Source organism: Halichondria panicea, chromosome 14 (assembly GCF_963675165.1).
Source record: "Halichondria panicea chromosome 14, odHalPani1.1, whole genome shotgun sequence".
Taxonomy (NCBI): Eukaryota; Metazoa; Porifera; class Demospongiae; order Suberitida; family Halichondriidae; genus Halichondria; species Halichondria panicea.
Genome location: NC_087390.1, coordinates 553598 through 566748, shown reverse-complemented (window position 1 = coordinate 566748; position 13151 = coordinate 553598). Strand labels below are relative to the sequence as shown.

Genomic DNA, 13151 nt, shown 5'->3' with positions numbered 1-13151 from the left:
ATGGTGCAACAACAGGTATATATTACGTTGAGTATACACCGTTTAATTACTTTGAGTATACACCATACACTGTTACCACTGAAGAGGCTGAAGCTGTCGGTAATGTGTTAGCCAAGAACAAGACTCTAGAGGTGTTTCACCTCACTGCTGAGATCAATGAGTGCTCCCCAATTGTCAGGGGGCTGTTGGAAAACAAAACACTGAAAGAATTCGGCACTTCTGAGAATACAAAAAAGAACATTGTCACATGTCCTGAGTTCGTTAATGTCAGACGAAGAATTGTGTTTATAGATACACAACCATTTCGATCATTTTAACTATGATTATGTAATAACTGTAGTAACTTATCTAGTGAATGATTATTGTGTTACTTATATATATTATATTATTTATATATAAGTCTTCCCGATCGGTGGCTATATATTATTTTTAACATTTTGTGTACCATTCCTGACCCAATTTTATTGGCAGAGATTATCAGCAGTTTATGTCTCTTGTATATATATAATAATTATAGTGACTCTTGTTATAATTATATAATAGTGAAATATTGTGTACTAAATCTCGATTATGATTATAAGTCTTCCCAGTATCTATCTATCTTATACAGTATAATTATTGTTTGTGTGTACCATTCCCGACCAGTTTCATGGGCAGAGAGTATAAACTGTTCTCAATATATACACTCCATATTTATGTCTCTTGTTTTGATCACGATCACTTCGTTGATTTGGCATAAAAAAATTATAAATCTTTTCTTCTAAACATTAACATGACAATTAGATTCTAAAGTTTTATCCTTAGACTTGAAGCATAATCATTTCAAGACAACATAATAATAATAGGCTATTGCATGTTCACAAAGTTCTGGATGAGGTTGAGTGCTCTCTCCGGCTGGTCAAACGGGAGAATGTGCCCACCCCCTCTCACGACCACCTGCATAAACTTGTTCACTGTCCTCACATACCCGGCAACATCATCTCCTATCTGTGAAGGGAGAAATGTGTGTGTGGGGGTGTGGGGGTTAGGGTTAGGGTTAACCCGAACATAACAAAATTAGAAACCTTTAATCTACTTTAATGTGTGTGTGTGTGTGTGGGGGGGGGGTGAGAACAAGAATATGTGGGTGTGTGTGGGGTGGGGGTGAGAACAAGAAATGTGTGTGTGTGGGGGGGGGGTAAGAACAAAGAATGTGTAAGAACAAAGGATGTGTGTGTGTGTGGGGGGGTGAGAACAAGAAATGTGTGTGTGCGTGTAGGGGGTGTGAGAACAAGAGATGTGTGTGTGTGTGGGGAGAGGGAGAACAAGAAATGTGTGTGTGTGTGGGGGGGTGAGAACAAGAAATGTGTGTGTGCGTGTAGGGGGTGTGAGAACAAGAGATGTGTGTGTGTGTGTGGGGGGGTTAGAACAAGAAATGTGTGTGTGTGTGTGTGTGTGGGGGGGTGAGAACATGAAATGTGTGCGTGTGTGTGTGGGGTGAGAACAAGAAATGTGTGTGTGTGGGGGGGGGGTGGGGGGGGTGAGAACAAGAGATGTGTGTGTGTGTGGGGGGGGTAAGAAGAACCAAAAATGTGTGTGTGTGGGGGGGGTTAGAACAAGAAATGTGTGTGTGTGTGTTTGTGTGTGTGTGTGTGTGTGTGGGGGGGGGTGAGATCAAGAAATGTGTGTGTGTGTGTGTGGGGGGTGAGAACAAGAAATGTGTGTGTGTGTGGGGTGAGAACAAAAAATGTGTGTGTGTGTGGGGGGGGGGGTGAGAACAAGAAATGTCTGTGTGTGTGTGTGGGGGGGTGAGAACAAGAAATATGTGTGTGGGGTGAGAACAAGAAATGTGTGTGTGTGTGTGTGGGGTGAGAACAAGAAATGTGTGTGTGTGTGGGGGGGGGGGTGAGAACAAGAAATGTGTGCGTGTGTGTGTGGGGTGAGAACAAGAAATGTGTGTGTGTGTGTGTGTGTGTGTGGGGGGGGGTGAGAACAAGAGAATGTGTGTGTGTGTGTGGGGGAGGGGTGAGAACAAGAACTGTGTGTGTTTGTGGGGGAACAAGAAATGTGTGTGTGTGTGTGTGGGAGAGGGGTGAGAACAAGAACTGTGTGTGTGTGTGTGTGTGTGTGTGGGGTGAGAACAAGAAATGTGTGTGTGTGTCGGGGGGGGTGAGAACAATAAATGTGTGTGTGTGTGTGGGGGGGGGGTGAGAACAAGAGAATGTGTGTGTGTGTGTGGGGGAGGGGTGAGAACAAGAACTGTGTGTGTTTGTGGGGGGGGGGAGGAGAACAAGAAATGTGTGTGTGTGTGTGTGTGGGAGAGGGGTGAGAACAAGAACTGTGTGTGTGTGTGTGTGTGGGGTGAGAACAAGAAATGTGTGTGTGTGTCGGGGGGGGGGGGGTGAGAACAAGAAATGTGTGCGTGTGTGTGTGTGGGGTGAGAACAAGAAATGTGTGTGTGTTGCAAGGGGTGACAGCTATAGATTGGTTTCCTTACACAAGTATACACACAGGGAGAAACCAATCACCCCAGGGCATGACATTTCAACAACACCCTACAATACTTAAGTCAGTGTTTCCCCCAGTGTACAGTTCAAACAGGGTGGCAGGCTAGACTATGGCTTGGGGGAGGGGCAGCATGTATTACTGCTAATCTTTCTTGCCATTATTTGCCATGCACACAGCTTCTCAATGTCCTCTAACACAGTACATGACCACAATAGAGATAATTGTATAGTCCAGGACTTCCCCAAATTCAATCCATACACACAACTTAACTTGTACAGATTCCCTAATTCAATCAGCTACTCAAACAAGAGCCCTTTAACCAAACACTGGTTAAGTATGTACCAACATAAGATAAATAATACAGTAGAATGTTCAGTACACTACGTATAGGTAAAAAGAGTATATACCACTCCAAACAGGACTGTATACTTCTATCCAACACTTTCTGACATACTCTATCAACATACGTGTACCTAGCGAGGTCCTGAGAATGTTGTAGTAGTTGGTTGATCCAGTAATGTTGTACAAGTACGTAGGATACGGTATCAGATCTCCGTTGAGCAGAGCATCAAAAATCTGCAACAGTCGGCACAAACATGTTATACCTACTTTGAGAATGTGAAATGGATTTTGGATGCTGATGAGCTTCTGTGAATTGGCATAAACCGTAACAGCTGCGTTCAGTAATAGCTTAGACAAGCACAGAGCTGGCTACAATGTTCACTAACTGCTAGGTACTGAACCCTGGTGGACGAGAGGGGGTACGTGATGCACATACATTGTAGTTAGTCAGTGGCTTGAGTAGTTGGTTCCTGTACAGGTACTGAGTACTAGAGTTGCCTCTGTGACTAGAGTTCTGATGCTGTGTATAGTGTGTGTACCTTGAAGCCATCGTAAAACCGTTCAGCTTTGATGTACTGCACAGCCGTGTTGGTCCTTCAATAAATGTAAGCGGCTTGGTTCTCGTCAGCCATTCCAAACTGGAACACAAGGTCAGCGTACGCATTCATCATCACTTGCGTCCGTCCCTGTATGTGTGTGTGTGTGTGTGTGTGTGTGTGTGTGTGTGTGTGTGTGTGTGTGTGTGGGTGTGTGGGTGTGTGTGTGTGTGTGGGTGTCTTATCTTGGACTGCATATGATAATAAACCTCTGGAATTGTCTAGAGGTTTTGTGGTGGTGATGGGAGTGTTGGGAATGGGGAACAGGCATTAAATAGATGTGGTGTGTGTGTGTGTGTGTGTGTGTGAGGGGTAGCAGCAGAAATAAGAATTGCTTTTTTATCTCTCAAATATGAAAGGTATCTTTCTAAGCTTTCAGAAAATCAGAAAAGCGTTGAAATTGGATACCTGGAATTCAAGTTATGGCAGATGAAGAGCCCCCGAACCATTGAATAAACGGAGGGGGGGTTGTAGTTAAACATACATGTATCTTTCAACAGCCATAACTTCAGTACTGGTGATCCAATGTCAACATTTTTATGATTTTCTGAAGCGTACAAAGAGACCATTCAAATTATGTGTTTAAATCCAAACTTTCGTTGGGGGTCGTAATTTGTCATTTTTCGCCTTTGGACCATGGGCTATTGTCCATGGTATTGCCAAATTGGTAAAAACTTTTATCTCTTAAATATGAACATTGATGACACCATTTGAAAGGTCTATTTCTAAGCTTTCAGAAAATCAGAAAATCAGAAAATCGTTGAAATTGGATACACGGAATTCAAGTTATGGCAGCTGAAGAGTCCCCGAGCTATTACACTTTGGTGCCCTTAGTGACTTTTGCTACAGTAGATTTTGTCTATAATTGTAAGCAAGCAACTCCATTAACCTGGGGTGTAATAATTATAGAGGGTGTCCTAGTGGTATTAGTGTACACACATAATACACTTGACTCTGCCTGAGTGTCCTACTAATAACCTGATGGCCTTGAGTTGGATGTTGTTACTGATCCTCTCCAGTACTGCCTCCCCAGACACAGTGTCTATGATGAGCACACACTCTTTAGTGACAGGCTTCTTGGGTCCTCTGAACTGGGCCACATCATCAGTCCACTCAGCCTGTGTGGAAGTGGAGGGGGACAGAATGATTGTAGTTATAGTCAAACCTGTCTATTGTAGTCACCCTCTATAATACAGCCACTCAACATCTCCATAGCATATAATTATGTGTTTGGACCTGACTGTGTTAGGAGGCCACCTCTCTATATTGGCAAACATGCCTCACAATAAAATAGCTGATTGGAGACCTCATAATTATAACTACACAACTACATGTACTTGCTTATTAAGTTTGCTCCCTAGAAACCTACTAATAGATCTAGCTCAGTTGCTGTGAGATAGCAAATAGTGTGTGATATGATGCTGGGCTAGTTGTACAGTATCCCAGTGTACCACCATGGTGACTGCTCACTTCCCTAGATACAACCTCAGGGTATGGAGGAAGTGATTGTAGCTAAGCTACAGTTATCCCCACACCTGTACTACTGGTAGTTGTACGTTCACTTCATCATCAGCCACTCGCAGTTTACCAGGCTTTGTGGGATCCACTGACAGAGGCTTGAAGTCATCTGATACAGTGGCCATCAATGTCAATCACTAAATGATTCGGTAAAATTCGGCTGAAAAAATACATCTATTAGACATTATATTAAGACCAAGGAGGTGGAGACACACCACTACAGTCTTCCTACCATACCAGTTTATATAATCCTTTACTGAAGAGGAGATAATCTAGCATGGCGATAATTTTAGTATGGTAGAAATCAGACTCACATTTGAGTGTGTGATAGGCGTTCTCCCTGGGGAAGGTGTTGCCTCGGTATTCCTGACCCAGTTTCACTGGGAGCTGCTCAGTAGAAGCAACTTCAGCCATACCGTCAACTCAGGAGAGCGAGGCCAAATTTGTCGCATACGGTAAAGATCCTTATTGAAACAATTGAAAGAATAACGTTGCAAAAAACGGGGGAGGTTTTGTGGTCAAAAGAGCATGCACAAGATTCTCTAGCTCTGACATTAAATCTGCTGTAAAGAAGTAAGCTTCAACCACAATATTAAATCTTGGAGCTGGCACAGTTGGTCTATTCCTGACAGTACCATGAAGATGACATCTCAGAGACATGCCCGTTATCTCTCAATTGATCTGGACGATGATGTTACTCTGGTTTTCCATAAACCTAGTTGGCAGCTCAGAGCCTGCCTTGCCTCTGTGTTGATCACCCCTGTCCTCTACCAACTCTACCTCATTATGGTCACCATCAGATACATACTCTTCTTACAAACTTTTTCCTGTAAGTCAGTGAAGCATACTCGCCAATAATTGCATAACATTTCTTGTCATAGAGTAGAGACAGAACCAATTATGAGAAGTGCTTCAGCTATTCTTAATAGTCTCTTATATATTAACTCTAGTATTTTTTCCAAAAGAAATTTGTAGTTGTATGCTTGTGTTGACAGAGATATCACAACAGTTTGTTAACAAATTTAAGTGTGGGTGCCAAGTAAAATTCATTAGGTATTTGTTAAAACTGTATACAGGCAGAATTATATAGGCATATAATATTTTGTGCAAAGCCTATTGACCATACCACTAAATGCTAGCATTTATTTAGCTGTAAACAAAGCACTGTCACTAATTTTTTTTGCTTACATGCAAAGCCTATTGACCATACAGTAGTTAGTGAACAGGCTATTTAGCTGATTACTGCAAGTCAGAAACATTAATTTTATAGAGGTCTCATAATACTCCCTTGTACTCTACTCATATTACGGGCTACAATTACACTTAAGGAAACAGCCATTAGTGTATTGCTTAATTGGTATTCACGGAATCTCATAACCCAAAATTGTGATGTCACAGCACATGAATATCATATTTATGTAACTCTACACAGCTCCCCCACGTCCTGCTTGCCCTGTGGTTGACTTGAGTTGGACCGGAGTGTTTCCTTGTGAGCTGGGATGGAGGGGGAGTGCACTGGCCGTTCTCATTCTGTCAGCTGTGTTTATCACCTGCTACTCACTCATCACTGCCTGCTTGGTGAGATGGAACCCTCGGAAACAATGGAACTCAACCACATCAGGTAATATTTACTGCCACAATAATTATAAACGTCACTCTTACTTTCTAGTTTTTGATACTCAAGAAAAGCCGATCAAGTTCCAAGTGAGAGCTCAGAGCACTAATCGGCCTCCCACTCTCAGTCTGTATATACTGTTACTGATATTCCGCTTACTGTTACAGTCAGGAGATGTTGAAGCAAACCCTGGACCAACGCTTGGTAAGAGGGTGTCTCCTTATGATTATGATGATATAGTATTAGTTTAAATGACAGAACTTGCCATTTACTGCGTAGGTTCAATTCTGATGCTCAGTGATTTGCAATCTGTTTATGAGAAAGTTATAAAAGCGGCAAGAAACTGGTTTAACCTGGGACTCGCTCTGGGATTAGGTCATGGCACCCTTGATGATATAAAAGATGACTATCACAGGAATAAGGACTGTCTACGTGAAATGATAGCTGTTCGTTTGAAGACTGGCCCTCTCACTTATTCTGACATATGTCAGAGTCTCAGAGCACGAACAGTTGATCGGAATGATGTCGCTGTAGCTATTGAGGAGGCATATGCATGTGCAGGTATGAATAATGATGAGCCTAACTTACGACCATGTTCTATGAGTACTTAGTGTAATGAATAATTTTACTACAACACGAACGTAATACTATGTACTCCAGTCAATACTATAGCATCCAATTACTTACTTTCAGATGACGATACTTCACCTGGGCCATCTAAGAGGCAGAAATTGTCCACAACGACTCCTGAACCAACCAGTGAGTTAGCTAATCGGTAGTTTGTATGTGTACACGGTGATTGAGAAAAGGACACATCTCAGGGATTGCTGCATTTGTTCATGTAAGACTGAAAGTGTGGGGGTGGAAGCGCAGTCCTATTTGTTGTATTTCTCACTGTTTACTTAGTTTGGAGGGCCCATTATTGAAGATTCCACTGTATTATTACCTTTGCTTCATGATTATTCTTTTATACTGTAGAATCCAAGTCCGATAATCGTTCCACCATCCAACCAGATGAAGCAATAGGAATTTATCGATCATACTTAACTAATATTTACGATACAAGATCCCTCCCTGCTGATGACAAATATCCTCTCCAGTGTGTTAAGCATTTTGTTAACCTAGAATGTGCGGATGTAAGTAAACATTTATCGAGAAAGAAAATGGAAGAGTCCTGGTCACTAATAAGTTAAAGGCGAGCTGGATAGATTTCCTAGAGAGTCAATCACAATGGACCAGATAGCTTCCAAAGTAGAGGGCAAATTCTCTAAACTAGTTGTCATTAAGGGGGCTCCTGGAGGAGGTAAGACGACTTTGTCATGGGAACTGTGCAGACGATGGGCTAATGGTGAAGTTTGGACAGACTACTCTCTCGTTGTGTTGCTCCGACTTCGAGATGAGAATGTTCAGAAAGCTGTAGAATTAGTTGATCTATTTCAATGTGAAGATACTGATTATTCCCAAAATATTTATGCTATTATCCGAAAGAATCATGGGCAGGGCATACTTTTCATTTTGGAAGGCCTGGATGAGTTGACACCATCCCTTAGAGAAAATGACTCCATATTTATGAAGCTAATAACCGGACTTCTTCTGCCAGCTAGTACCGTGCTTGTTACCACTAGGCCCTGGGCTGTATGCAATCTACCTGTTACTTGTAGCTCAAGAGTTGATCAGTTCATTGAAATCTTAGGTTTTTCTTCCGAACAAATTCAAAAGTACATTGATCTAATGATCAAAGATGGGGCTCCACCAGAACTACGTGAATACGTTAACTCTAATCCACATATCTCTAGTGCTATGTATAACCCTCTTCATGCCAGAATTGTAGTTGAAGTGTACAGAGAAAATCATGACAAAAGCAATAGCATCTTTCCTAACACAACGACCGAACTATACACCTCATACTCTCAAGTTTTGATTGAAAGGTATTTACATAAAAATCCAGACAATGATTGGAGTGGTGAGCTGAGCGAGTTACCTTCGTCACTTCAGGTACATTTTGACAAGCTCTGCCATATTGCGTACAACGGAATAGCAAAAGAAAAACAACAGTTGGTTTTCTTCAAAGAAGATGTTATTGATACTAACACACTTGGATTCATGAACAGTGTACATCCTTTATATAAATCTACAAAAAAAAGCAACAGTTCTCCATCTTACAATTTCCTTCATCTAACACTTCAAGAGTTCCTCGCTGCATTTTACGTCTGGAAAAATAAAACCCCACACGAGCAATTTATTTTATTTGAAACGAAGGCTAATGATGGATCATACAAGATGATTCTATTGTTTTTAGCTGGATTGACTAAACTGAATGACCCATGGACACAGTGTGTACTTCCAACTCCTTATGTGTACTATGAGGAAGGATCATCAAAAGCTGAGAAAATGTGTAGATTCTCAAGTGATCAAATTCTGTGGATGTATGAAAGCCAAAATGTGCAAGCCATGAAGGACTTGTATTGTAATGTGCTGTATAAACCACTGCTATATGATGAGTTTGCACTTGGTTATGTTGTAGCTTCTGCTCATTTCAATGTAATTCGAATGAACATGTTCGAGTTTAATGACAGTGTGTACAATATGGATAGATCAATGATATTAGCAGGAATCAATAAAGTTTTGCCTTCTTTTACTCTAAGTGTAAGGCATCTGGAAATGTCTACCACATTCGGGATTCCATCTGTTTGGCATACACTCACTGATAGGATACTACCAGAATTAGAAAGAGTCACTATTGGTAATCAAGGATATATTATTGACGATGAATTTGTTGGGCCTGAGGTTCCATGTGCATTAAAAATATTTGACACTATACAGCTATCTCCAAACTTAAGTGTTGTAGAGCTAGATTTTGGCATCTCAAGAGACACTGTGATACGAATACTTGATATTTTGAAGCCAAAACACTGCTTGAAAGTTTTTAAATGTGCTCAAGTATCGCCAGCTGATGAAGAGTTGTTGTCTGACTTCATTACACATTCTAGTATTGAAATGTTGGTGATACATTTGGTACAAGCGCATTCTTTTATTTCCTCATCCATCACAGATACTAATAATTGGTGTATTTCAATTGGATTGAACGTGACTGAGTTAAAAAGGAACAACACGAAAATCTTGCCACATTTACTGTCTGAACATCCAATTACCATTAGTCCATTGGTTAGAAGTTTGTTGTTTACAAAAGAAGAGTCTACTTCCAAAATAAGCCACTGGAAACTAAGCTTACAATATCTGCGATGCTCTTCCCAACTTCACTTGACTCCCGCACAATCTGATCAGCTTTTTAGTACTCTACTCAATTGTCCGATACTTAAAGAACTCGATATCCGAAGTGAAATAAAAGGCCAATTTGAATATTTCTGTACCCACCAGCACTTGCAATCACTAACTTTGTTATGTCCTGATAATGCCTGTGAAGTTTTACGTTCTCTCAAAGACAATCGATTACATTCCATTAAAAGCCTTAATTACATGTCACCTTGACTGCGATTTTGATGAAGCTATTGGTGAGTATCTACAGACTGACACATCTCTAGAGGAATTGACACTGCATTATATGAATTTCAAAAGTAACCTGAGTCATTTATGGCAGGCACTGCAAGTTAACACATGTCTAACTAAGCTAACTATTTCATCTGGTATTAGATATAGAGCGGTTGATTATAGTCTCGGAACGCTTGAACTGGCCCAAATGTTTCATACAACTCTACAATTCATTAAACTTACGTTTTGTAAGCAGTTGCCAGGGGATCTACTACCTGTTTTGGAAGCATTAGGAGAAAACAATACAGTTAAACACCTGAAACTCCGTCAGTATGTTCCACCATTAATAGATTTAATACCGTACACTGTTACCACTGAAGAGGCTGAAGCTGTTGGTAATGTGTTAGCCAAGAACAAGACTCTAGAGGTGTTTCACCTCAAGGCTGAGATCACCGAGTGCTCCCCAATTGTCAGGGGGCTGTTGGAAAACAAAACACTGAAAGAATTCGGCACTTCTAAGAATACAAAAAAGAACATTGTCACATGTCCCGAGTACGTTGATGTCAGACGAAGAATTGTGTTTATTTAGTAGTATGTATGACTCCTGTTTTATGTTATGGTCTAGTTTGTATACTAAATCTTATAAGTCTTCCCAATCGGTGGCTATCTTTCTTATACAAGTACAGTATATTTTTGTGTACCATTGGGCAGAGAGTATAAACTCTGTACAATAATTATACACTCCATAATTATTTATGTCTCTAATAGCAATTGTTTTTGATCGTTTCGTTGATTTGATAATTAAAATCTTCTCTATCAAACAACATATTAAATGACACGACTATAATTATAGATTTCATTTTTATCCTTATACTTGAAGCATGATCATTTCCAGACAACATAATTATAATAGGCTATTGCATGTTCACAAAGTTCTGGATGAGGTTGAGTGCTCTCTCCGGCTGGTTAAACGGGAGAATGTGCCCACCCCCTCTCACGACCACCTGCATAAACTTGTTCACTGTCCTCACACACCCGGCAACATCATCTCCTATCTGTGAAGGGAGAAATGTGTGTGTGGGGGTTTTAGGGTTAGGGTTAACCAGAACATAACAAAATTAGAAACCTTTAATCTACTTTAGTGTGTGTGTGTGTGTGTGTGGGGGGGGTGAGAACAAGAATATGTGGGTGTGTGTGGGGTGGGGGTGAGAACAAGAAAAGTGTGTGTGTGTGGGGGGTAAGAACAAGAACATGTGGGTGTGTGTGGGGGGTGAGAACAAGAAATGTGTGTGTGTATGGGGGGGAGGGATGAGAACAAGAAATGTTTGTGCGTATGTGTGTGGGGGGAGAGAACAAGAAATGTGTGTGTGTGTGGGGGGGGGAGGGATGAGAACAAAAAATGTGTGTGTGTGTGTGGGGGGTGAGAACAAGAAATGTGTGTGTGTGTGGGGGGGGGAGGGAGAACAAGAAATGTGTGTGTGTGGGGGGGGTGAGAACAAGAAATGTGTGTGCGTGTGGGGAGGTGAAAACAAGAAATGTGTGTGTGGGGGGGGGGGTGAGAACAAAAAATGTGTGTGTGTGTGTGGGGGGTTAGAACAAGATGTGTGTGTGTGGGGGGGGGGTGAGAACAAGAAATCTGTGTGTGTGTGTGGGGGGGGGGTGAGAACAAGAAATGTGTGTGTGTGTGGGGGGATGAGAACAAGAAATGTGTGTGTGTGTGTGTGGGGGGGGGGGGCGAGAACAAGAAATGTGTGTGTGTGTGTGGGGGGAGGGATGAGAACAAGAAAAGTGTGTGGGTGTGTGTGTGTGTGGGAGGGATGAGAACAAGAAATGTGTGTGTGTGTGGGGGGGGGGGGTTAAAACAAGAAATTGTCCACAACGACTCCTGAACCAATCAGTGAGTAAGCTGTTAGCTGAAGCTGTTGGTAATGTGTTAGCCAAGAACAAGACTCTAGAGGTGTTTCACCTCGATGTTAAGATCATTGAGTGCTCCCCAATTGTCAGGGGGCTGTTGGAAAACAAAACACTGAAAGAATTTGGCACTTCTGAGAATACGAAAAAGAATATTATCACATGTCCCGAGTATGTTGATGTCAGACAAAGAATTGTGTTTGTGAAGAACCTTTTTTTGAATGTTTATGAAGCTAAGGACTCTAGTAGTCTAGTGTTAATTGTTGTGATTAAAATTTGAAAATGCATTTTGTACTAAATCTGTATTTGTGATAAAATTAGGGTAAAGATCATTAATGAAACAATGGTAGATCACAATTATGGGCTAGATGGGCGTATCTGTCTAATCCAATAGCAACGCCCATCTACTGCCATGTGGTAAAGATACACCCTCCATGAAGACAGCCTAATTTCATGATGCCTGCTCCTCTTCCACGATGTTTCTTTGACATAGCTATCAATGGAATGGCAAGTAAGTTATGGATGTGTTGGTTTGGCTGTATAATCAAGCTGTACTAGATCTAGTAGACATTTTAATATGCTGTAATGTAGACTGTCGTAAAAAATATTTCTTCCTCTCTTGTTCAGCTGGGCGGGTTGTGTTTGAGTTATATAGTGATGTGGTTCCCAAGACAACGGAGAACTTCCGGTGTCTGTGTACGGGTGAGAGGGGGGAGGGCAAGAGCACGTTCAAGCCACTGCACTACAAGGGCACACCTATCCATCGTATAGTGAAGGGCTTCATTGTACAGGGAGGAGACTTCAGCTGCGGTCAGTATGGACATTGTATCATGTCATTTGTGATAGAATTCTGTACCTAAGTGTGAAAAAATACGATGCTTAAATATAATTATTTTTGTCACAAGGTAAGTATTACTACACACAAGGGTACTACACATCTTTCCCGAAGACAATTGGACAATCTTTGTGTTTCACCCCTCTCCACACACCTCACATACACACCTCACACACACATCACACACCCACCGCCCACACACCCCCTCACATCTCACACAGGTGATGGAACGAGTGGGGAGTCCATCTATGGTGGCATGTTCAAGGATGAGGTGTTCCAGCTCAAACACGAGAAACCATTCCTCCTCTCAATGGCCAACAAGGGACCAAACACCAACGGATCTCAGTTCTTCATCTAA

At 41.5% G+C, this 13151-nt stretch overlaps 3 protein-coding genes across 4 annotated transcripts; 2 read left to right on the top strand and 1 right to left on the bottom strand.

Annotated features, from left to right (window-relative positions):
• Positions 1 to 2386: 2386 nt before the first annotated feature.
• LOC135347279 (ELL-associated factor 2-like) lies at positions 2387 to 5103 on the bottom strand. Its single transcript, XM_064545207.1, has 3 exons — positions 4961 to 5103; positions 4404 to 4543; positions 2387 to 3515 (listed from the first exon to the last, which is right to left on the bottom strand). Exons 1-3 carry the CDS (start codon positions 5066 to 5068, stop codon positions 3500 to 3502), a joined length of 264 nt encoding a protein of 87 aa, XP_064401277.1. The 5' UTR covers positions 5069 to 5103; the 3' UTR covers positions 2387 to 3499.
• Positions 5104 to 5427: 324 nt separating this feature from the next.
• Positions 5428 to 10831, top strand: LOC135347257 (uncharacterized). 2 transcript variants are annotated; one of them, XM_064545156.1, is made up of 5 exons: positions 5428 to 5772; positions 6376 to 6762; positions 6838 to 7119; positions 7252 to 7317; positions 7537 to 7789. In XM_064545156.1, the coding sequence occupies exons 1-5, from the start codon at positions 5580 to 5582 to the stop codon at positions 7749 to 7751; spliced, it is 1143 nt and encodes a 380-aa protein (XP_064401226.1). In that variant the 5' UTR covers positions 5428 to 5579; the 3' UTR covers positions 7752 to 7789. The 2 variants fall into 2 exon arrangements, with proteins under 2 accessions (XP_064401226.1, XP_064401225.1); XM_064545155.1 differs by lacking the exons at positions 5428 to 5772; positions 6376 to 6762 and having other exon boundaries at positions 7055 to 7119; positions 7537 to 10831.
• Positions 10832 to 12414: 1583 nt separating this feature from the next.
• LOC135348134 (uncharacterized) lies at positions 12415 to 13151 on the top strand. Its single transcript, XM_064546310.1, has 3 exons — positions 12415 to 12469; positions 12586 to 12768; positions 13015 to 13151. Exons 1-3 carry the CDS (start codon positions 12415 to 12417, stop codon positions 13149 to 13151), a joined length of 375 nt encoding a protein of 124 aa, XP_064402380.1.

What these genes read in the sequence shown, in the direction of transcription:
- LOC135347279 (XM_064545207.1), bottom strand. Translation starts at nt 5,068, where the DNA reads ATGGCCACTGTATCAGATGACTTCAAGCCTCTGTCAGTGGATCCCACA. An exon ending in TACAACTACCAGTAGTACAG is followed by an intron (nt 4,544 to 4,960) that starts GTGTGGGGATAA and finishes ACTTCCACACAG; the next exon opens with GCTGAGTGGACTGATGATGT.
- LOC135347257 (XM_064545155.1), top strand. Translation starts at nt 7,789, where the DNA reads ATGGACCAGATAGCTTCCAAAGTAGAGGGCAAATTCTCTAAACTAGTT.
- LOC135348134 (XM_064546310.1), top strand. Translation starts at nt 12,415, where the DNA reads ATGCCTGCTCCTCTTCCACGATGTTTCTTTGACATAGCTATCAATGGA. An exon ending in AGCTATCAATGGAATGGCAA is followed by an intron (nt 12,470 to 12,585) that starts GTAAGTTATGGA and finishes TCTCTTGTTCAG; the next exon opens with CTGGGCGGGTTGTGTTTGAG. An exon ending in GGGAGGAGACTTCAGCTGCG is followed by an intron (nt 12,769 to 13,014) that starts GTCAGTATGGAC and finishes CATCTCACACAG; the next exon opens with GTGATGGAACGAGTGGGGAG.